The 24165-nt window shown below is 44.9% G+C and overlaps 1 protein-coding gene across 2 annotated transcripts in view; it reads left to right on the top strand.

Annotated features, from left to right (window-relative positions):
* Window positions 1-24165, top strand: part of shank2b (SH3 and multiple ankyrin repeat domains 2b) — a 919901-nt gene that overhangs the window by 169090 nt on the left and 726646 nt on the right. For both annotated transcript variants that reach the window (XM_080189952.1, XM_080189951.1), the window contains exons 4-6: window positions 9612-9815; window positions 11736-11807; window positions 17499-17607. In XM_080189952.1, coding sequence (XP_080046078.1) covers window positions 9612-9815; window positions 11736-11807; window positions 17499-17607 — 385 coding nt within the window. The remainder of the gene's footprint in view (window positions 1-9611; window positions 9816-11735; window positions 11808-17498; window positions 17608-24165) is intronic.

The raw sequence follows: 24165 nt of genomic DNA, 5'->3' as shown, positions 1-24165 counted from the left end.
TTCCTCTTGGCACTTTGGTGCCATTTAAGCAGTATTGCATTCTGTTGAGATCACCCCCCCCCCCCTCCCCGGACCCCAAAACGCCCCGAGCAGTTCTGACTTGGATATATGTCTGCAATGTTGCTGCCAGTAACTCTTCCGTCCGTGAGGTATTTCTTTAATCTTAGGCTGCTGATGATAATGAGATTCTTTTGCCGCAGATTCCTATAATATAGAAAAAAGAATATAATCCTCTTCCCAATTTCAATACCATTGTCATAGATCTTTTAGTTCATATGCTAAAAAATACTTTAAAAAACACCGCTTGCCGCTCTGATTTGTACATTTTCTGTCATTGAGGTCACAATATTGTGGGTGAATAGGAGTGAAAAGGAAACCTATTTGCGCTCTCAATTTCTCTCTCTCGCCATTTCCATTCCTCTATTTTTGGAATCCTCTCTCTTACATTTCTTTCGCCACTTCTTACTCATCCCTCATTTGTGTGGTCCACTCTCTAGCTTAGTCTCTTATCCTCTTTTGCTCGCCCTCTTCTTTTGTTCACTCTTTCTTTCTCTCACCTCCCTTTCTGTCTCTCACAACTGTTTCACACCCTGATGGCGCGTAGGTCAGACTTTTGTCTGTTTTTATAGGTTCATTATTCCTGGAAAGGTCGCTCGTCAGTCACCAGTCTTTCTCACTTGGAGTTCTCCGTCTCTTTTGCCCTTTCTCTCACTCCCTCTCTCTTTCACCCTCTATCCCTTATCCTCTCTGTCTCATGGTGGCATGGGGGCACCGTGGTTAGCACTGCTGCCTCACAGCACCACGGACCTGGGTTCGATTTCTGCCTTGGGTCACTGTCTGTGTGCAGTCTACACATTCTCTGCATGGGTTTCCTCTGGGTGCTCCTGTTTCCTCCCAGAGTCAAAAGACGTACTGGATAGATGCATTGCCCATGCTAAATTCTCCCTCAGAGTACTTGAACAGGTGCTGGAGTGTGGCGACTAGGGGATTTTCACAGTAACTTCATTGCAGTGTTAATTGTGACTAATAAATAAATTTTATATTGAATGTGCAACTCCACACAGACAGTGACCCAAGGCCGGGAATCGAACTCGGGTCCCTGGCGCTGTGAGGCAGCAGTGCTAACCATTGTAACACCGTGCCACCCTCAAAGAAATTTAGGAGTTCTTTGTCTTGACTGACTTCCACTGTTACACATATTCTGATATCCGGCCAATATTTTCTTCCCAATTACTTTAAAATTATTACATAGCGAGACATTCCAAATTTTAGAGTTACTTTAGAAACCATTCTCTAGCATTTTCATCAATCAACTCCTTGTTAGCTTTGTTTGGGATGCCCATGAACAGTATCCTGTTCCATTTCCAAGTTTCCAAAACCAACCATCCTTTAGTTCCTCTGGAGCCAGCTCTCTTGCACCTTAATTGTACAGTTTTCTCGCTGGCCAAGCTGAGAGATATTATCCCTCTCTAGCTGCCTGTCACCAATTGCTTTTATCAGAGCAGGAGGAGATGTTCCCTCTCCAGCTGTCTATCTACAACTGCCTCATTTCCAGTCAAACTGAGAATAGAGGAAAAGCTTTTTTCTTACAAGAACATCTAGTTGCTAAGCAACTATATTTATTTGTCATGCCTTAGCTTTCTCTAAGCACAATAGCATCGCAGTTGGAACTTAACCAACCCTGCAAACACCATTGCCCAGCATGAATCTAACTACAGGCAAGAAATGTCAAATCAAATACACCTAAAACTATATCTTATTTCTAATGTTTACCCATACAAATATAAATCCTTTAAAACCACCATTGGTTTCTTAACACTTGTGTCATCTGAAACCATCCACTCATTTAAAATACTTTTGCTACAGGGGAAGTGATGGCCAAGTGGCATTCTCATAAGATTATTAATCCAGAAACTCAGCTAATGTTCTGGAGACCCAAGTTCAAATCCTGCCATGGCAGATGGTGAAATTTGAATTCAATAAAAAATACCTGGAAGTAAGAATCTTCTGATGACCATGAAACCATTGTCAATTGTTGAAAAAAAAATTCATAAATGTCCTTTAGGGAAGGAAATCTGCTGTCCTTACCTGGTGTGGTCTACATGTGACTCCAGAGCAACGTGGTTGAGTCTCAACTGCCCTCTGAAATGGCCTAGGAAGCCACTCAGTTCAAAGGTATCTAGGGACGGGCAATAAATGTTGGCCCACCCAGTGATGCCCATGTCTCACAAACAAATTTTAAAAGAAGGTTTGTGCAGACAGGCAATGGGAGAAGGTGACATTTGATTGGCTTGAAACCTAATATATAACCTGTTCAGTTCTACTTTCTGTTCAGATACTGGACAATCGCACACGAACCTTTGAAGGTGGCAGGATAAGTTGATAAAGCTGTTTGAATGAGAAAGCAAGCAAGATTCTTGGCTTTATAGATAGAGATAAAAAATTTAAATATGCAGCACTGCTTAATGAAACAAGTTGGCCCTGTCCTGGGACTATTTAAAAGGCCACTCCACAAATTGCAGTCAAAGTGTTTTTTAACTGGCGTTCAATCAAAGAAACACCGTGGTGTGTTACTGGTACAATTTGAAGGTGCCAGGGAGTAATAGATCAGTCGGTTTACCATGGGGAGAGGAAAAGTATTGGAATCCCAAATGAAAGACAGAATAGGAGAACATCGAAAAATAAAAATTGCAAAATGAATAGCCTGGAATTGGAAAGAGGAAATCTTGCTTCACTAGCCTAAGTGAAGTTTTTGAGGAGTTGACAGAGTGGACAATGGTAGTTAGTTGATGTAATATATGTATGGAGTTTCAAAAGGCCACTGGTAAGGTGCCACATAATAGACCAATCAATAAAGTTAAGGATGCAGAGTCAAGGGTCAGGTGGCAGAATGAATTGCTAGTTGGCTTTGAGACAGAAATTAGGGGCAAGAGTAGGGCATTCGGACCATTCAATATGATCATGGCTGATTGTATACCATCCTGTCGTTCTCTCCCTATACCCCTTGACAGCTTTAAAGCCTATAAATCTGTCTATTTCCTTCTTCAGTACATTCAGTGACTTGGCCTTTCTGTGGGAGAGAACTCCACGTGTTCACCACCCTCTGATTTTCTCCTCCTCTCAATCCTAAATGGTCTATCCCACATCCTGAGACTGTTCTAAACATGCCTGGCTAGAGGAAACATCATCCCTGCATCCAGTCTGTCCAACCCTGTCAGAATTTTATACGTTTCACTGGCAGCGGTTTGGGGTGACTGGCTGTAAGATCATGGCAAGGCCACTTTTCTGTGAGAGGGCAGCAGGTTTATGTTCCACACAATTACTGCCGTTCTCATGGAGCAGCACCTCAGCAATCCTCGTAACCAGCCCAGCACAGAATGGGCCACAGCAAGAGTCTGCACGCTTGTTTGGGTAGTGAGTAGCCAGGATTGCAGCAGTCGGAGCCTGAATGGGAGCCAGCTTGGATCTCCTGATCTCTGACTGAGCTTCCCCTGCTGCACTGGTACCTCAGGAAGTCTCTAACTGCACTGCAGGAGATGCTATCCTCAAACAGCAATCCCTCAAACAGGCTCAGCCTGGTTGCATTTCTGTGGCAGTGTCCACAGTTTCACAGTGGATGGGATGGGCTTCAAGCTCTGCCCAATGCCCTGTGCCAACAGTGGAGACAGATTCATAGAGTCATCGAATTATAGAGAATTACAACATGGAAACAGGCCTTCTGGCCCAACTTGTCCAGGCCACCTCTTTTTTAATGATTAAGCTAGTCCCAATTATCCATGTTTGGTCCATTTCCCTCCACAACAATCTTACCTATGTAATTATCTAAATGCTTTTTAAAAGACAAAATTGTACCCACCTGTACTACTACCTCTGGCAGCTTGTTCCAGACCCTCACCACTGTCTATGTGAAAAAATTGCCCCTCTGAACCCTTTAGTATCTCTCCCTTCTCATTTTAAACCTGAGCCCTCTAGTTTTAGAGGAAAATATGGCAAATTCTTCAAGGAGGAGCACCTACCCCCAGCCAATCAGCATTCCTCCATTCTCCTGGCCAGTGACAGAAGGCCACCTGGAAGGCCTGTCAATGCACCAAGATGCTTGATGTGCGTCGTCAACACAGCGTTTCCCTGGTGAGCTGGCACATGAGGTGACCTGTTGCCCTGCCCTGGCCACAGGCAACACTTATCAGGTGACACACCAGGTGCAGGTCCCGCATCTGTGTCAACCTCAAATGCTTGTCTAATGCCACTATCTGAGCTGGTGGCTGAGAGAGTAGGGTCTAGTGATGGTGCTTCTATCTCAGAACTCTCTTGTTACGCCGGCCTCTCTGCCTGAGGCATCCCTGGTGGCAATTCTTGACTTTGTGAAAACACAGAAGCAAAAGGGATGGTAGGTAGGATACAGGATTTCCAAGGTTTATGTGTGTGTGTACGTGTGTGTGTGTGCGCATGTGTGTGTACATGTGTATATGTTTGTGCTTGTGTGTGCCTGTGTGTGCATGCATGTGTGCGTATGTGTATGTGCATATGTGTGTGTACGTGTGTGTGTGTGTGTGTGTGTGTGTGTGTGTTGGGCAGAAAGCTATACTTGAAATTCACAATCCTCCTTAATCATATTGAAAGGTAGAGCAGGCTCAAGGGGCTTTATGATCTCTTCCTGCTTCTATCTGTGTGGTTTGTGGCTTCGAACTATCCGACCAGTGCTTCCAAAGCAGTGTCACTAAAGCAAGAGCCCATTTCTGATGTGGGGGGGCGGTGGGGTGGGTCATTCTCCTCTTCCACATTGCATCAAAATGGTTATCCTGCAGTGCAGTGCTGCAACCTTCCTGTTATAAGGACAGCACCTTTCAAAGTTGAAGACTGCCTGGAGATATGATTGTTTAAAAGCCTTACTCAGCCCCCTGAGGTGCACAGGCAGGTTGGTCGTACATCATAGCCCCCAGTGGCCAAAAAACTCAGGGCTAATGAATTTCTAACCCCTGGAGTTTACTTAAAGAAAGTTATTCAGGAGCTTGCAGGGAAAGCAGAAGCAATAAATCAAAGTCAATTCTTCTTATTAAAAGAGTTTCTTAAGTATATTGTTGAGAGGGAATTGGTATACGTCGAAGCACTTTGATGAAGCTTTAGTAAGGTCCAGCCAGGGTGATTGACAGCAGAAATGAAACCTGTCTCACGCACAGTGAGGCAAATTGAATAAATAGCAGCTCCAAAGAAAATTGTGTGAGATAATTAGAAGTGGGAATTGTTTGAACTGAACAGCTGTGATTTGCAGTGGGGAAAACACATGCCTTCTTAGGCATCAGGGGCGCAGTCTAAACACAGTGGGTGAGAAGTTGTCTCGTGTGGTACCATTTGCACTGTCCAGGCAATTGCCCCACTCTCTGTGATCCTGTGGCCCATAGCCGATTCCTGCAAATCCTCTAAGCAGATCTTTTAGCAACAGGCCATGCATGTGGGGGCATTCTGTTGGAAGGATGCAAATGGACTCAATCCTGATGTACGTTTAGCTGATAAAATGCTAGGTGTCTTAACTGGGAGAGCAAATATGCAGGCAGCACAGTAGTACAGTAGGGCAGCACGGTGGCACAGGTTGGCATTGTTGTCAAGGTGGCAAGGGTGGCATTGTTGCCTCACAGCTTCAGGGACCTGGGTTCGATTCCCGGCTTGGGTCACTGTCTACCTGGAGTCTGCATGTTCTCCATGGGTCTATGTGGGTTTCCTCCCACACTCCAAAGATGTGTGGTTAGGTGGATTGGCCATGCTAAATTGCCCCTTACTGTCCCAGGTTGCAGGCATTAGAGGGATTAGCAGGGTAAAAATGTGAGATGTTGGGTATAGGGCCTAGGTGGGATTGTTGTCTGTGGAGACTCAATGGGCCAAATGGCCTCCTTCTGCACTGTAGGGATTCTATGATTCCTGAGGTACACTGCAAACCAAAAGTATGAATCTGTAAGGTGGACCTTGCAGGGTTTGTTCATGAAAGGGCCAGGTACCAAAAAGTGAAGATAAAGAATCTTGGGAGATTTGGAACTTGTTTTATTGGGAGGTGTCTGGGGGAAATTTGGAAAAAGCTTGAAAATTTCAGCAGATCTGATAGCATCTGTTGAGAGAGAACAGAGCCAATGTTTCAAGTTAAGATGGTCCTTTGTTTTCAGCTCTGACAAAGGATCATCTGATTCAAAATGTTAGCTCTATCTTTTCTTCACAGATGCTGTCAGACCTGCTGAGATTTTCCAGCTATTTCTGTTTCAGATTCCAGCATCCACAGTATTTTGCTTTCATATTATGAGAGTAATTTGGACACTTTTTGGTATTGGTTTGGTTTTGTTCGTGGATTTGCCGGAGAATGTTGCTATATCCTCGCCGTGAGGGTAGAGGAGAAGGTGACCTGTCTACTGAAAGGTTGTGACAAGTGTAGGAGCCAGCAATAAAACGTAAGAATCTGGGGCTTAAGCAGGATGGGGAGAATGGAGCAGTGGCTTTACAGAGGGCAAGTCCTGTGTGATGCCCTCCTGCTAAGTTGAAACTCGGACATCTCTCTGCTTCTTGACAATGTCAGGAGAATGTCCATCAGGCTAGCCAATGCTCTTAGCATCTCAGTATGCATGTCCATTTGGTGCCTCCTGTTATGTTTTATAATATGCGGAGATGAGAAGGAAGAATTGGTCCTGCTCTGCAGAGGACAAATGTGCTCATTATTTTTGATGACCAGCTGTACTGAACGCAGAACTCAAGAAGTTATCCCAAAAGCGCTGCATCCGCATGTTGGGTGGCACAGTGGTTAGCATTGCTGCCTCATAGCGCCAGGGACCCGGGTTTGATTCCTGGCTTGGGTGACTGTCTGTGCACATTCTCCTGTGTCTGCGTGGGTTTCCTGTGTCTGCATGGGTTTCCTCCCACAGTCCAAACAATACACTGGTAAGGTGTGTTGGCCATACTAAATTTTCCCTCAGTGAGTCACTGTCTGTGCAGAATGTGCACGTTCTCCCCATGTCTGTATGGGTTTCCTCCGGGTGCCCCAGTTTCTTCTCACAGTCCGAAAGATGTGTTGCTGAAATGCATTGGCCAGACTAAATTCTCCCTCGGTGTGCCCAAACAGGCGCCGGAGAGTTCTGACTAGGGGATTTTCACAGTAACTTCATTGCAGTGTTAATGTAAGGCTACTTCTAACACTAATAAATAAGCTTTATGTTGAAGTCTCTCACTTGCCTGATCTCTGCATTGTGCCCAGGAAAAGACAGTTGGGTGTTGTGAAGAAGAAGCAACAATCTAGAGAAGGGTTCTGGGATTATTGTGATTTTATTTTTCACAGCCCAGTGGGGAACCACTCTTCCAAACGCTGCTGGCAGCTGACTCTCTTTTGTTTGTTTTTTGTAATAGCTGGGAAACCTTTGTTCATACTGGATTGGTCACAATTTGTGAAACTGCTGCATCGCTATTGATATTTGGAGAAAGTGTGTGAACAGAAGCCCTGAGTTAATAATGTTTTGTTCCAATATTCTCGGTGTAGATATTGCTAAGCACTGTTACGTAGGTCTTTGATAAAGAAGGAAAGATGCAATTAACAAAAGATCAAAACATAACTTTTTTTTGTCTAATAGACAGCAAAACTCATTTCTCTGCATTGTAGGATCATCGAATCCCTACAGTGCAGAAAGAAGCCATTCAGCCCATCAAGTCTGCACTGGCAGCAATCCCACCCAGGCCCTATCCCCATAACCCCACGCAATCATCTTGCTAATCCCTCTACACTAAGGGTCAATTTAGCATGTTCAATCAACCTACCTCACACATCTTTGGAGTGTGAGAAGAGGTTATTTAATGGCAGTATATATTTTGTTTTGTTAAGACACAAATTGGTCAGCGATTTGTGGCAAGGAATAAGTAGCCCCATGAATTGTAATTTACCACAAGTTGTTGGCCTCTCCCCTTTAGCTTCTCATATACAAAATCTCACACTCAATCTCCCTGAAGTTATTTCTTTGCCCGTTAAATGCACTGCAGGAAGTTGATTATATTCATTAACAATGTAAGTACAATTTTAACCATGTGATAATTATTAATGACTGCCAATCAATGTCTCTGACTCAAAATGTGCATACAATAACTAAATGAAGGGAGATCTCATTCCTACAGGTTGTGGATTGTTGTTGGAGATTTTAAATTGTATAATTTTCCATTTTAACTCTTCGTGAGCTTCTCTCTCTATGGAATGTTTCGTTCCTTCTTTATTTCTCTTTCTACACCTGATTTATCAATTAATTTATCCACTCTAATTCTTAGTCCTTCCTCCCCCTGTACTTCGGTGTATTCAAGTTGGATCCTGAGGGGAATGTTTGCATTGAACACTCAAGTGCGATTGCATCCTGTTGAATTTTTATCCCTTTTCAAGTTGTCTCATGCATTTGTCATGATGTAAAGGATCAGCACATGGCACAGTGCTTAGCACTGCTGCCTCATAGCGTCAGGGATCCGGGTTCAATTCCTGGCTTGGGTTGCTATGCGGAGTCTGCACGTTCTCCATGTGTCTGCGTGGGTTTTCTCTGGGTGCTCCGGTTTCGTCCCACAGTCCGAACGACATGCTGGTTAGGTGCATTGGCCATGTTATACTCTTCCTCAGTGTACCTGAACAGGTGCTGGAGTTTGGCAACAAGGGGATTTTCATAGTAGCTTCATTGCAGTGTTAATGTAAGCCTACTTGTGATTTTAATAAATAAACTTAAAGTCAGGTTTTCCTGTACTTTTCCATAGCAGTGATGAAATCCCACTCCATGATTTCCCTTGTCTGCAATCACTGTAATCTCCACACCAAAACTGACTTCATTCATAATTTATTCATACACATGTGATTTAACTGGGAATTTTCACGTGGGAAAGTAACTAAACTCAAAAAAAAACGTTGTGCTAATTTGTTAAATGTTTTAAACACTAACCAGTTTCATCCATTCGGAAAAAATCTGTGGTCATATAATCACGTGCCTTTTCATCAATTGATGCTGGCTGATTAAATTAGATTCCCTTTTAATTTGATGGGATTCCGTGTGTTTGTCTGTTTATGAGAAGATAGATCAATCATTGATACCTGAATACCTGTGCCACCATGCTACCCTGAATTCAGGTTGCAACGGTGGCACAGTGGTTAGCACTGCTGCCTCTCAGTGCCAGGGACCCAGGTTCGATTCCTAGCTTGGGACAATGTCTGTGTGGAGTTTGCATATTCTCCCTGCATCTGCGAGGGTTTCTTCTGGGTGCTCCGGTTTCTTCCCACAGTCCAAAGATGTGAGGTGGATTGGCCATGCTAAATTGTGCCTTAGTGTCAGGGGGGCTAGCTAGGGTAAATGCATGGGGTAATGGGGACAGGGGCTGGGTGGGATTGTGGGCAGTGCAGACTTGATGGGCCAAATGGTCTCCTTCTGCACTGTGGGGATTTTATGCTTCTATAAGTCAAATTCCATGTTTTTGATCTGGGATTTTTAACTTAGATATTGAAGACCTATTGGCATGAACACCATAAATCAGTGCCGTAATCATAGTAAAAGGACACATTTTGGAGAAGTGAAATGTCTTGAATTCATTCATTGTTCGGTACAGTTTCACTCTGCCATCTTTTACAGAAATGTATGCGGTTTAATCCGGATGCCACTGTGTGGGTTGCCAAGCAACGGATCCTGTGCACTCTAAACCATAGTTTGAAAGACGTGCTGAACTATGGACTGTTCCAGCCAGCAAGCAATGGAAGAGACGGCAAGTTCTTGGATGAGGAGCGCCTACTCAAAGAATACCCCCAACCAATCAACAAAGGAGTTCCCTCACTCGAGGTAACCAGTGGCAAGAGAGCCAATGGCTTTCTGGATCTCCTTTTACCAAATGACCCAACAACAGGGAGGCGATAGCCTAGTGGTATTATCACTTGACTTTTAATCCAGAAGCTTAGCTAATATTTTGGGACCCGGGTTCAAATCCTGCCGCGGCAGATGCTAGAATTTTAATTCAATAAAAAAGATCTGGAATTAAGAATCTACTGATGACCATGAAACCATTATTGATTGTCAGAAAAACTCATCTGGTTCATTAATGTCCTTTTGGGGAGGAAATCCACCATCCTTGCCTGGTCTGCCCAAGTTGTGACTCCAGAGCCACAGCAATGTGGTTGACTCTCAATTGTCCTCTGAAATGGCCTAGCAAACCATTCAGTAAGGGCAACTAGGGATAAGCAATAAGTACTGACCAGCTAACGGCACCAATGTCCCACGAATGAATTTTTAAAAAACTCAGTCATTCTGATTATTGACATTACCAAATTTGGTGATTTGAGAATTTTAAAAATTGACATGTTGAGACAAATTTATATATTGACTTCACAATATCCCAAAGTACTACTTAGGCAATGGCTTATTTCTGTTGAAATGTGGGAAACACAGTAAGAAATTAGTGTACAAAGCTGCAACACAAATGAGATATATGTCCAGATATTCATCTTAATGTTAGTTGAGGGATAGATGTTGACTATGATGCCAGGAAGATGCATTTACTCTTCCTCGAATAGTGATGTGGGAGCTTTTATATGACCACTCAGGAGAGCACAGGGGGCAGTGGTTTGATAGCCCAGTCCATCACGCAAACCAGCCCCTCCATCCATTGACTCTGTCTACACTTCCCGCTGCCTCAGAACAGTAGTCAGCATAATCAAGGACCCCACACAACCCTGGATACACTTTCTTTCACCTTCTAATATCGGGAAAAAGATACAAAATCTAAGAGCATGTACCAACCGCTCAAGACAGCTTCTTCCCTGCTGCCATCAGACTCTTGAATGGACCTATCTTATATTAAGTTGATCTTTCTCTACACCGTAGTTATGACTCTAATACTATATTCTGCAACCCTTCCTTTCTTTCACCCCTAAGTACTCTATGAAAGGCATGCTTTGTCTGTATAGCACTCAAGAAATAATACTTTTCACTGTATCCCAATACATGTGACAATGATAAATTAAATCAAATCAAAAATCAAATCATTGAATCCCAACTGTGCAGAAGGAGGCTATTTGGCCCATTGAGTTTCTAACTAAGCATCTTACCCAGGCCCTATCCCCATAACCCCATGCATTTACCCTGCTAATCCCCTAACCTACACATCTTGGGACACTAAGGGGCAATTTAGCATGGCCAATCCACCTAACCTGCACCGCTTAGCACATCTAATAACTTACAAATGAATCGCAAATTGTTCTAGGCAAATCTCTATTGAGTTTGCTCGTACACAGCAGGCTGAGATGAAAATGCTGTCCAGAACACCCTGTGGGACAATCATCCACGTGAATTGAGAAGCTTCCTTTACAGATCTGCACTGTACTTATCTGGATTTACTCTGTACTCGGGTGTTTCATCAACCTGGAGATCCAAATCTCTTTTGCCAAGAGCTCTCCTCAAAGCTCTTACATCCACTACAGCAGGGTTATGGTCTCTCCTGAAGGATGGCACTCTTGTTAATGTAATACTTGTTCAGCGCAGGACAATAAAGGCTCGATTCTTAAGAGTGGGACTTGGACGTAGCTTGGGGAATGAGGACCCACTTGGATCCACCAAGCTGACACATGCATTTCTACTATGACCACTTTGCAATTAATTTTCTTTTCATTCAACTCTGTTTGCTTCTGTAAAAGCTAGCGACATGGTTTTATTGATAAAGATCACTGTGAATTAAATCAAGGAAAATGTATCTGTTTCGGTTTCCAGTTTTGCTACAAGAAACGAGTCTACAAGCAAGCTAACATTGACGAAAAGCAAATTTCCAAACTTCATACAAAGGTGAGCGTACTTTCATCATCTTCATCATCTTTTAAAACGGAACATGTGTCACCCAGAGAGAAGAACAATTACGATTCTTTGCCAAATTTACTACTCAGTTTCCTATTAAATTCTTATTAAATTTTGGATATTTCACTTCGCAAGACAAGTAAGTAAATTCTCGGAATAAAAATAACATTTCTGTTCATGTAACTGCGCAAGTAAACGGGTTGGTTAATGTTGTAGCCAGAATTCCCGGTGGCATGAGGGATTGTGAGGGGGTTTGGTAGGGTGGATGCTGTGATGATTATCCCTTTAAGGGCAACACAGCTGAGTAAGGGTCACATGGCCTGTGTGACCTATCAGGTTCAGAATGTGGAATCACCTCATGGTGGAGAAGCTCTCAGGCAAAAAGACATTTTGGGAGCCAGCTACAGCCTGTGTGGCCTGCTGTACAATTCTTATGAACAAATCATAGAATCCCTACAGTGCAGAAGGAGGCTATTTGGCCCATCGAGCCTGCACCTACAGCAATCCCATCTTTCCTCTGACCTGTAACCTCACAAATTTACCTTGCTAGTTCCCCCTCACATTGAAGGTTCAGCATGGCCAGTCTATCTAACCCGCACATCTTTGGAGTGTGGCAGGAAACTGGAGGAAATCCATGCAGACACAGGAAGAATGTGCCTATTCCACACAGACAGTTACCCGAGTCCGGAATTGTGCCACTGTGCTGCTCAAATACCTTTTGTGTTCACTAATGAAGTCTGTGAACGTGGGTCTTTACAATGCTGTGATTGAGATGATCAAGTGCATCAGCAGTCATTACAGTGGCACAGTGGTTAGCACTGCTGCCTTACAGTGCCAGGGACCCGAGTTCGATTCCAGCTGGGGTCACTGTCTATGCGGAGTCTGCACGCTCTCCCCTTGGCTGTATGGGTTTCCTCCAGATGCTCCCATTTCCTCCCACAATCTGAAAGATGTGCTGGTTAGGTGCATTGGCCATGCTAAATTCTCCCTCAGTGTGCCCGAACAGGTGCCAGAGTGTGGCAACTGGGGGGTTATCACAGTAACTGCATTTGCAGTGTTAATGTAAGCCTACCTGTGACACAAAAAAAATGTATAAACTGTGGATTATTTCCCTGCCGCATTGGAGATCAAACTTGTCTGATTTGTAGGGCATATCTGCCAGTCACGCAAACTCAATACCCAGGACAAGAAATTTGTCAAGGCTTTTGATGTAAAATTATCAGATTCACGGCCTGACATTTAGTTCCATTGACTGCACTGCAGCTGAGTATTAGGCACCAGCTGAGCGGGTCATCCGAGAGCATCCATTCTGGGTGACGGCCTGAGGTGAGTTTCTTGCCCAAGGGTATCTGGTTTGGCGGAGGGGATTTGGCAAGTCAATCCATCACCCCGAAAATCTCCAACTGCTGTCAACCAGCAACTATTATTGGCTTTTGCTCAATTAAGAAATAATTGGCTGCAATTGAAGTAATTCCTAACCTCCTCCCCAGGCTAAGCTACTGATAAAAATGTCATTATGAAATGGGTTACTGGATTTGATTGTATCAGTTAAACTGCTGTTCTGCTTCTTTGAACGTCATTTATCCAGCAAGGAAATGGCACCACTGAATATCAACCAATTATATTCAAACAGTGTGTCATCAGAAATGCAGGACTGACTAGCAGCAGAAAGCTGGACACAAATATGGTTTGTGTTGACTCTCCAAGGGGTCTTCTCAAGGACTATTCCGCAGCGGGGCGTCAGGAAACACACAGATCTTTATTCAGTCTACTTGCTCCACACTCCAAACATTGACTGTCTACCCAGGTTCCCAGCCAGCTCGCACCACACCCCAGGTCACCTGACCCATTCCCTTAAAGGGGCTCTTCCCCCAGCATACATAACTCTCAGTGAGACCGAGCTGGGGGTCACATCTTTTGCTAACCCCTTTGATGGACGCCCACCCACCCCTGTTAGCTACCAGCTAATCGGAGTTTTGTCCGACAAGATTATCCAAGTTTTTTTATAGAGTTGATAGAGAAAGGCTGTAACCTTTGGCAGGTGGGTGAATAACCAGAAGCCAGAAGTTTGGAATCATTGACAATTTAAAGAGGAGATGAGGCGGAGGTTTTTTATCCTTTGAGGAATTTTGAACACTTGAACATAAGAACATAAGAACATAAGAAATAGGAGCAGGAGTAGGCCATCTGGCCCTTCGAGCCTGCCCCGCCATTCAATAAGATCATGGCTGATCTGTCGTGGCTCAGTTCCACTTTCCCGCCCTCTCCCCATAACCCTTAATCCCTTCTCTTATCAAAAACCCATCAACCCGCTTCTTAAAAATATTTAGCGAGGCAGCCTCCACCACTTCAACGGGCAGAGAATTCCAGAGATTCACCACCCTTTGAGTGAAGAAGTTCCTCCTCAACTCCGTTCTGAACTGCCCCCCCTTTATCTTGAGGCTGTGCCCCCTAGTCCTACTGTCTTTTTTGAGCGGGAAGAGTCTTTCCACCTCTATCCTATCCATCCCATTCATCATCTTATACGTCTCAATGAGATCTCCCCTCATTCTTCTAAACTCTAACGAGTACAAGCCTAGTTTATTCAGCCTCTCCTCATAGCTCAACCCCCTCAACTCCGGTATCAGCCTAGTAAACCTCCTCTGCACTCCCTCCAAGGCCAAAATATCCTTGCGCAGGTGCGGCGCCCAAAACTGCACACAGTACTCCAGCTGCGGCCTCACCAATGCCCTATACAGCTGCAGCAAGACCTCCCTACTTTTATATTCAATCCCCCTCGCTATGAAGGCCAGCATCCCATTCGCCTTCCTGACCACCTGCTGCACCTGCAGGCTGGGTTTTTGCGACTCATGCACAAGGACCCCGAGGTCCCTCTGCACCGTCGCCTGCTGCAGTTTTTCGCCACGTAAGTAATAGTCCTTCCTACCATTCTTCCTACCAAAGTGGACCACCTCACACTTGCCAACATTAAATTCCATTTGCCATTTCCTGGCCCATTCACCCAGCCTATCTAGATCCTTCTGCAGACTCTCCACACCCTCCGCACAATTTGCCTTTCCCAACTGGCGGTGGAAGCTGATTCCATAAATAATTTTGAAAGGGAGTTGCAACCATCATTGAGGAAGAGCAACTCATTTAATCCGGACAAAAGCAGGGCTAGAAATTTGAGAATCAGTGCAATTGCTCTTTGAAAGAGCTTGCACAGGTGTGATGGGCTGAATAGCCTCCCTTTGTTCTCTCAGGTTCTAGGATCTACACACAGGTCTGAGGTTAGGGCTGCTGCTCATGGGAATTGTTGGGAAGGAGAGAGTTGAAGGTTTGATGCAGGAGTTTGGAAAATTATGGAGGATTTTTATTGGGGAAAAGGGGAGACATTGTCTCTAAATGGCAGAAAAATCAGCAACCAGAGGATGGTAAGGTAAGCAGGGATAATCCAACAGATTGTAGGCCAGTGAGCCCGATAAGGGTGGTGGGGAAGCTTTTGGAGAAGATACTGAGGGACAGGATGTATGCATTTTGAAGGAATATGGACTTGTTAGTGACAGGCAGCATGGTTTTGTACGGGGAAGGTCATGTCTCACCAACTTGATTGAGATTTTTAAAGAGGTGACAAAAATAATTGATGAGGGAATGTTGTGCATGTAGTTTAAATGGACCTTAGTAAGGCATTTGACAAGGTCCCACATTGCAGACTGGTATAAAAACTAAAGTCACATGGAATTTGGGGTGGGCTGGCTAGATGGATACAGAACTGGCTTGGTTATAGAAGGCAGAGAGTAGTGGTGGAAGGGTGTTTTTCAGAATGGAGATTTGTAGCTAGTGGTGTTCACAGGAATCAATGCTGGGATCTCTGTTGTTTTTGGTACATATAAATGACCTAGAGGAAAATGTGGGTGTTCTGATTAGTAAGTCTGTGGATGACATGAAGATTGGCGGAGTTGCTGATAGTGCCGAGGATTGTCAGAGGATACAACAGGATACAGATAGATTGGAGGTGGATAGTCAGAGGCTTTTTCCAAAGGTGGAAATGTCAATCATAAGAGGGCACAGGTTCAAGGTGAGAGGGGAAAGGTTTTCACGCAGAGTGGTGGGTGCCTGGAATGTATTGCCAGAGGAGGTGGTGGGAGCAGGCATATTAGCAACATTTAGGAGGCATCTGGATGAGTACATGAATAAGGAACGAATAAAGGGATACCGACCGAGTAAGGCAGGAGTTTTTTATTCCAGGCATCATGATCGGCACAGGCTTGAAGGGCTGAAGGCCCTGTTTCTGTGCTATAGAATCATAGAAACCTGGGTAAGACGGCAAATTTCTTTCCCAAAAGGACATTTGCGAACCAGATGGGTTTTACGACAATCAATGATGGTTTCATGGTCATCATTAGACTTTTAATTTCAGATTTTTATTGAATTCAAATTTCATCAGTTGCCATGGTGGGATTCGAACTCGGGTCCCCCGAACATTACCCTGATTCCCTGGATTCGGCCCATCCAGTCTGCACCGACCACAATCCCACCCTGGCCCTACCCCATATCACTACATATTTTACCCGCTAATCCCTCTAACCTACGCATCTCAGGACACTACGGGGTAATTTTAGCATGGCCAATCAACCTAACCCGCACATTGCTTTGTCCTTTGTTCTTTAAAATTTGGAAAATAGTCAGAGGTGAGATGAGGCAATTGTTTTAGGGGAGATGGTAGCACAGTGGAATTATCACTGGACTAGCAACCCAGAGACTCAGGGTAATGTTCTGGGGACCGTGAAACCATCATTGATTGTCATAAAACCCATCTGGTTCGCAAATGTCCTTTAGGGAAAGAAATCTGCCGTCCTTACCCGGTCTGGTCTAAATGTGACTCCAGACCCACAGCAATGTGGTTGACTCCGAAATGCCCTCTGAAATGGAGGGATGGGTAATAAATGCTGGGTTCAGCCAGCAATGTCCACATCCTGTAAAAGTGAATAAAAAAAAATGCAGCAAGTTGTAATGAAGTCACTGCCTGAAAAGGGTGACCAGAAGAAGATTCAATCATAACTTTCAAAGAAATAATTGGTTAGAGAATTGGTAAGGCAGGAAAGTGTGCAGTTGTGGAGCAAGAGCAGCAGAGTGGGACGAATAGGACAGCTCCCTGAAAGTGCTGGCGCCAGCACCATGAGCCAACTGGTCTCCTTCTGCGCTGTAAGGCTTTGTGTCTATGGAGCTGGCCCTCAGTGCTTTTAAGACAAGATGCTGCAGTACATAAGCCAAGGTTTTAGTGTGTGAGCAACACACTGGGTGAGCTTAAATATGATCACTTGTCCAACAGCATTTCTTCGGGACAGAAACTCGAGTTCAAGTATCACATTCCTATTGTTTACTGAAATGTGGCCAGTTGCGGATTAGCAGGTTTGTTGGCAAGTTTCTTGTTCCAGTCAAGCAAATCAATACTAAAAATGTCCAAAGCAAACCGTAGCCTTCCTTTCTTCTTATCTTTCCTTCCTTTGCAACAAACCAGACGTGTTTAAGAAGTCCTGGGAATAGTCCTCCAATATACTTGCTAATTGCTGCATGTCCCAAGGAGCTATTCCTCATTGACTGTGGTGATAAACGATACTTGGTTTAAGTTCTGCTGAGTCTGCTATGTCGGTGTCACTGCCCCAGGTACTTTCCAAACAATTGTGTTTTTGTTCTCTCCAGGCCAACCTCAGAAAATTCATGGATTACGTTCAACATCGGGCAGTTGAGAAAATCGCTAAGCTGCTGGAGAGAGGGCTGGACCCAAATTATTATGATTCAGAGAGCGGAGGTATGCTGAGGAGCCAGCTGCCGCAGGGCTTTTCTTTGCTTTGGTTTCTGCTTCTGAGAATGTTTGGAATTATTAAGATGATTAGCCGTGTCTGTGATGCCAACGAACACATATTAATGACAGACAATGGAACAATGCAGCTACAGTGCAATCTTGCTCTATTAAAATCTCTACAGTGCAAAAAGAGGCTATTCGGCCCATCACACCTGTATCGACAACAATCTCACTGAAGCCCTCTCCCCATAACCCCATATATTTACCCTGCTAATCCCCCTGATATTAAGGATCAATTTTGCATGGCCAATAAACCTAATTTAAACAATTTAATTAACAACTGCACATCATTTATTTAAAAGTGGCATTAGCGCACCAGTCTTTGTGGGAATTTGTACGAATCATAAGACCATAAGATCATCAGATGTTGAGCAGAATTAAGCCATTTGGTCCCATCTAGTCTGCTCTGCCATTCAATCATAGCTGATAAGTTTCTCAGCCCCACTCTTCCTCTTTTTCCCTGTAATCTTTGATCCCTTCACCAATCAAGAACCTATCTACCTCTGTCTCTAATTAATGCCTCTTTTACTGCCTCAGTTACAATAGTTGGGCTACCAAGGAGGCAGTGAGTGGAAATGAGATACTGAGCACGAGGGTGGAGGGGAGTTTCTGAATGAGTTACATTAGCTGACCCACAGCTCGAGTGCAGCACTGGCAAGATAAGAGAAAGACCTGTGTTTAGACAGCACCTTCCAGAACCTCACATTGCTTCTGAGCATTTCATAGCCAATGGAATACTTCTGGAATGGTGCCAGTGTTGTAATGCAGGTGACATGGCTGCTAACTTGTGCACAGCAAGATCCCACACCATGACTCTCACCAGACCACCTGTTTTAATAATATTGGCTGAGAGATAAATATTGTTCAGGATGCTGGGGAGACTTCCTTTGTTCTTCTTTGAATAAAGTCATGGGATCTTCTCTGTCTACCTGAGAGGCCAGACAAGGTCGATAATGCCTTTATAATAATACCAGACTGAGGATTGGCATGGTAACTATTTTGTGGTAGCGTTATGATCCCAGCTGATGTTACTACCGGACAAGTCAGATCTCAGAGTGGAGCCAGGCTTGATAGAGCCTAACTTTTATTTCTTAATTCAATATGTGCAGGGCAGCTTCTGAACAGAATCACAAGAGTCAAGTGATATACGTCTAACAACAGAATAAAACATTTATTCAACAGGAAAATATGAATGAAAATGAACTGCTCCTTCACCTCAGCTATACCTTTGCAGATATATTATATCTATATTAATAAGGATAACACAAGTTACAAAATCTATCTTGTACTCAAATGTCCGCTGTAAGTGCACAGTCCCATGCAAACCAATAGGCAAAATGTGGTCAGATACACCACACTTGGAAACAGGGCCGCGATTCTCCCATCCCGACCCTTCTCTGGTGGGTCGGGGTGGGAGATGTGTGTCGTCAGCCTTGTTCCTGGATTTGCACATGCACCGGGAATGCACGCACATCTCCCAGAGCTGGAGAACAGTCTCAGGCCAGACCACGCTGGAAACTGGTGGGAAGGCAGATAAGTCATTTGAATCTTTTTTTCACATATTTTAAATGTATTTTAAATGTCATTATCGGGACATTACCAATCCTGATTGAATCTCCCACCCCACCAGGAGTATTTCATTCCGACAGGGTTCAGACGAGCTCCTCATGTTCATGGAACTAGCAGGAGAGCCCACCAGAATGAAGGGGGGGCAATCGGGGCTCTGCAGGGGTTGGGTGGCAGGCGGTGGTACCTCCTAGATGTGGGCATCCTGACAGTGCCAGCCTGCATCTCCTGGCACTGCCCATTGGGCATTTCCAAGGGGTTGGGACCTAATGTGGGCGGGGCCTAGGGCTGAACGGTGGGGATGGGGGTCTTGCTGCCACTCTGCATTGGGATCAGTCTGGGATGGAGGAAGGCCAGCGATTGGGGCGGGCTGGAGGTGATGGTGGTCTTCCAGGGGAGGGGGGCCTGCTTCCTAGGGGTGGGGGAGGTCGTCTGACCCAGGGGGGTCAGCGGAGTGGAGGAAAGAGGGTCTACCAATGTGAGGGGGTGGAAGGATCGCCTGTGCTGGGGAAGGTGGGCTGGACATCAGGCCGTTCTGGGACGGGGGGGGTGTAAGAACTGGCCCAGGAATTGTTGTGGCGGCCACTATTGGGCTGTGTGGGGGGTGGGGGGGGTAGGAGGGCTGGAAGGGTAGTACAATGTACAATGGTCTCAGGCTGGCCAGTGATCGAGCTAGTCAGCAAATGGAGAGTCTGACAGATCGGGACCACTGCGCATGTGCAGAGTTCCAGAACAACTGAAGTCTGGGGCAAATAGGCCGCCCCCCCCCACCCCACCCCCGGTTTTTTAATGAGATTCACGACTGGGACCTCTGCAGTACACAGAGTGAGGAGATTCAGTGAGAAGCTGATCTGACAAAACAGTTGGGACCTAGAACAGTTTTCCCACCAATTCAGCACTTTTGGGAGGCAGATGCAACCCAAAATAACTCGTATGGATTTCTCATCAATCCCCCCAGATGTTTGGTACATGGTAGTCATAGAAATCGTAGAATCCCCACAGTGCAGAAGGAGGCCATTCAGCCCGTCGAGCCTAGGGTCAATTTAACACGGCCAGTCAACTTAACCCATACATCTTTACACTGTGGGAGGAAACCGGAGCGCCTGAGGAAATCAACATAGACGCAGGGAGAACATGCAAACTCTCCAGAGACAGTGACCTGAGGCCAGAATTGAACCAGCGTTCCTGGCACAGTGAGGCAGCAGTGCCATCCAAAAGAATCAAATTGTTTCACCCGGAACTCTATCTTTTACACCAGGGTTTCCAATATGCCTTGGAGTCTTTTCCCAAACAATGCCTTCTCCTGGATTTCTTCACCCTGGATCCATCTCCAGGGTTTAAAGCTCACCTTCCAATGCTTCTCCCCTGGATTGCCACATACATTCAGGCTTCCATCAGAAACCCAGCCATGCTAACAGAACAGCATTACTTCACAAGCTGCATTAAGGTGTTATCAACCTTTGGGTCACCTTGGATCTCTGGCTTTTCACAAGCTTACATCCTGAGGAATTCTCTTTGCATCTGTGGGATTTCCTTCTATCCCATTTCCTGATTTCTGGGACTTTTCTGTTCTTTACTTTGGGGCATCTCTCTGCAGCCTCCTATCTTGTTTTTGTTGCAGTAGTTTCTTTGGAAAACTCTGTTTCTGAGTTAAATTGTTCCAACTGCACTCAAACTGCTCTTGCTTTTCTGTATGGGCTCCTGGTTGCGAGACAAAAGCCCAGTTTATTTTATACCATTTAAGGTCATAAAGCCTCAGGCATCTAAACAAACCCATGGACTTATAGGGCAACCTCTAAAAATGAAACAAAAACTTCGAGCTATAGGTTATGTCCAACGCACATAAGTAAAATCTTATTTAAGACTACATCTAATTCCGGATAGTAAGCTTGAATTTAACCACAGCACAGCTAACACAGTGGCACAGCGGTTAGCATTGCTGCCTCACAGCGCCAGGGACCTGGGTTCAACTCCCGGCTCGGGTCACTGTGTGTGCGCAAGTCTGCACATTCTCCACGTGTCTGCGTGGGTTTCCTCCAGGTACTCCAGTTTCCTTCCATAGTCCAAAAGGCATGCTGGTTAGGTGCATTGGCCGTGCTAAATTCTCCCTCACGTACCCGAACAGGTGCTGGAGTGTGGCAACTAGGGGATTTTCACTGTAACTTCATTGCAGTGTTAATGTAAGCTGACTTGTGATACCAATAAATAAACTTATTCCTTTGTACACAGTAAAAAAAAACATTGACTAATTGTAGATAACGAGATGATCGATCTGCTGGCACGTGCCGCACACTTCAAACTGTTGCATTTTTTTTCTACATTACAACTATGACTACACGTCAAATAAATTTTTCCACTGGACATGAAGCTCCTTGCGATGCCCTGAAGTTGTGAAAGGCGATATACAAATGCATGTTATTTTTGTCGGAAATTTAAAAACCTTTTTCTAATTCAAGAGAAAGGAAGCTAGCTCTGTTGAGATGGGATTCTCTGAACTGGAAACAACCCATTAGAGTTACTCTGTGATTAACCCCAGCAGATTCACAATAAAGTACTTGTAATTATCCATAATTATCCAAAAAGGAAGGACTAATACTTACGGGGCGAAAAACTGCAGCAGGCGACGGTGCAGAGGGACCTCGGGGTCCTTGTGCATGAGTCGCAAAAACCCAGCTTGCAGGTGCAACAGGTGGTCAGGAAGGCGAATGGGATGCTGGCCTTCATAGCGAGGGGGATTGAATATAAAAGTAGGGAGGTCTTGCTGCAGCTGTATAGGGCATTGGTGAGGCCGCAACTGGAGTACTGTGTGCATTTTTGGGCGCTGCACCTGCGCAAAGATATTTTGGCCTTGGAGGGAGTGCAGAGGAGGTTTACTAGGCTGATACCGGAGTTGAGGGGGTTGAGCTATGAGGAGAGGCTGAATAAACCGGGCTTGTACTCGTTAGAGTTTAGAAGAATGAGGGGAGATCTCATTGAGACGTATAAGATGATGAATGGGATGGATAGGATAGAGGTGGAGAGACTCTTCCCACTCAAAAAAGACAGTAGGACTAGGGGGCACAGCCTCAAGATAAAAGGGGGGCGGTTTAGAACGGAGTTGAGGAGGAACTTCTTCACTCAAAGGGTGGTGAATCTCTGGAATTCTCTACCCGTTGAAGTGGTGGAGGCTGCCTCGCTAAATATTTTTAAGACGCGGGTTGATGGGTTTTTGATAGGAGAGGGGATTAAGGGTTATGGGGAGAGGACGGGTAAGTGGAACTGAGCAGCGACAGATCAGCCATGATCTTATTGAATGGCGGGGCAGGCTCGAAGGGCCAGATGGCCTACTCCTGCTCCTATTTCTTATGTTCTTATGTTCTTATGACATGCCAGTTAGGTGCATTGGCCACGCTAAATTTTCCCTCAGTGTACTCGAACATGTGCCAGAGTGTGGCGATTGGGGAATTCTCTCAGTAACTTCTTTGCAGTGTTAATGTAAGCCTAGTTGTGACACTAATAAATAAACTTCATAAACTTAAAGAATCAGGGTTTTGTTGCCACCATCAGGCTTGTTGCACCAAACTTACCCCGTCAGTGTTTCACCCAGTAATATTTGGCTTAGTAATTTGCCGCTTTGAGAGCGTCTTTCGCTTCTCTTTGAAAGATCTTGAGTTACCCACAGAAATCTGACTTGAATCTTGTAATCTTTTGACGCAATTGAAGACGTCAATTACAGGGCTTTTGGGCCTCCACAAAGGGAATAAAGGGATTCTTTCTCAGCCGTCATTCCGATGAAGATATGTCGAGATGGAATGACAGAAATGAAGGCAAAGCTTTGAAAAAAGTGCTTGACAACCTGTTTGGAATTGTTTGTGCAAATAATTCAGTCAGGAGGAGCTAAGGACCCAAATTTAAGAACACAGAACAATGGTGCAGCAGTTTTTGATTCCCCCAGTGCCGGGCAACATTTCTGTGGGTGTCAACTGCCCACTGGTTCTTCGTCAAACTGCTTATCCAACCTTAAATGTGAAAGTGTAGAAATCACCATTGATGATAATGGACCAAAACCTCCTCGTATCCCAGCGTTGAACTGGGGGAAGGGTGACTACCTACCAATTCACTGGAGAACCCCTCTTGGAACCTCACAGGTAAAGTTTTGCACAGCCATTTTCCTGCACTGGAAACCAAATATCAGGGGCTAGGAATACTGCGGCAAGTAACTCACCTCCTTACTCCCCAAACCCTATCCATCATCTGCAAGGCACAAGTCAGGAGTGTGATGGAATAGTCCCCACTTGCCTGGAAGGGTGCAGCTCCAACAACACTCAAGAAGCTTGACACCATCCAGGACAAAGCAGCCACTTGACTGGCATCTCATCCACTCTCTCCACCACCGACACTCAGTAGCAGCAGTGTGGACCATCTACAAGATGCACTGCAGCTATTCACCAAAGATCCTTAGACAGCACATTCCAAACCCACAACCACTTCCATCTAGAAGAACAAGGACAGCACATACATGGGAACACCACCGCCATTCACCATCCTGACTTGGAAATATTTCACCATTCCTTCGCAGTCGCTGGGTCAAGATCCTGGAATTCCCTCCCTAACGACAATGTGGGTCAACCCATAACACATGGACTGCAGCGATGCAAGAAGGCAGCTCACCATACTGGCTCAAGGGCAACTAGGGATGGGCAATAAATGCTGGCCAGCCAGCGACGCCCATGTCCCACAAATGAATAAAAAAAGAGAACAAGATAAAATGACTGACAGCAATCTTGGAGAATGGAAAAAGATTACAGAATGAAGTTTAGAAGAAGGAGATGAAACAATAGAGAATAAGCTGAACTCCATGAAAAAGCAAGGAGAGAATAAAAACAAGTCCAGTGAAGGATTGAATCAGGAGAATAGGAGCTCGAAGAAGGAAGCTTGAAAATAGTAATGAGCAGAAGA

This window comes from Carcharhinus amblyrhynchos, chromosome 6 (assembly GCF_965287045.1).
Source record: "Carcharhinus amblyrhynchos chromosome 6, sCarAmb.v2.hapA, whole genome shotgun sequence".
Classification (NCBI taxonomy): Eukaryota; Metazoa; Chordata; class Chondrichthyes; order Carcharhiniformes; family Carcharhinidae; genus Carcharhinus; species Carcharhinus amblyrhynchos.
The sequence above is the reverse complement of the archived record's forward strand: the minus strand, read 5'-3'. Positions and strand labels throughout refer to the sequence as shown.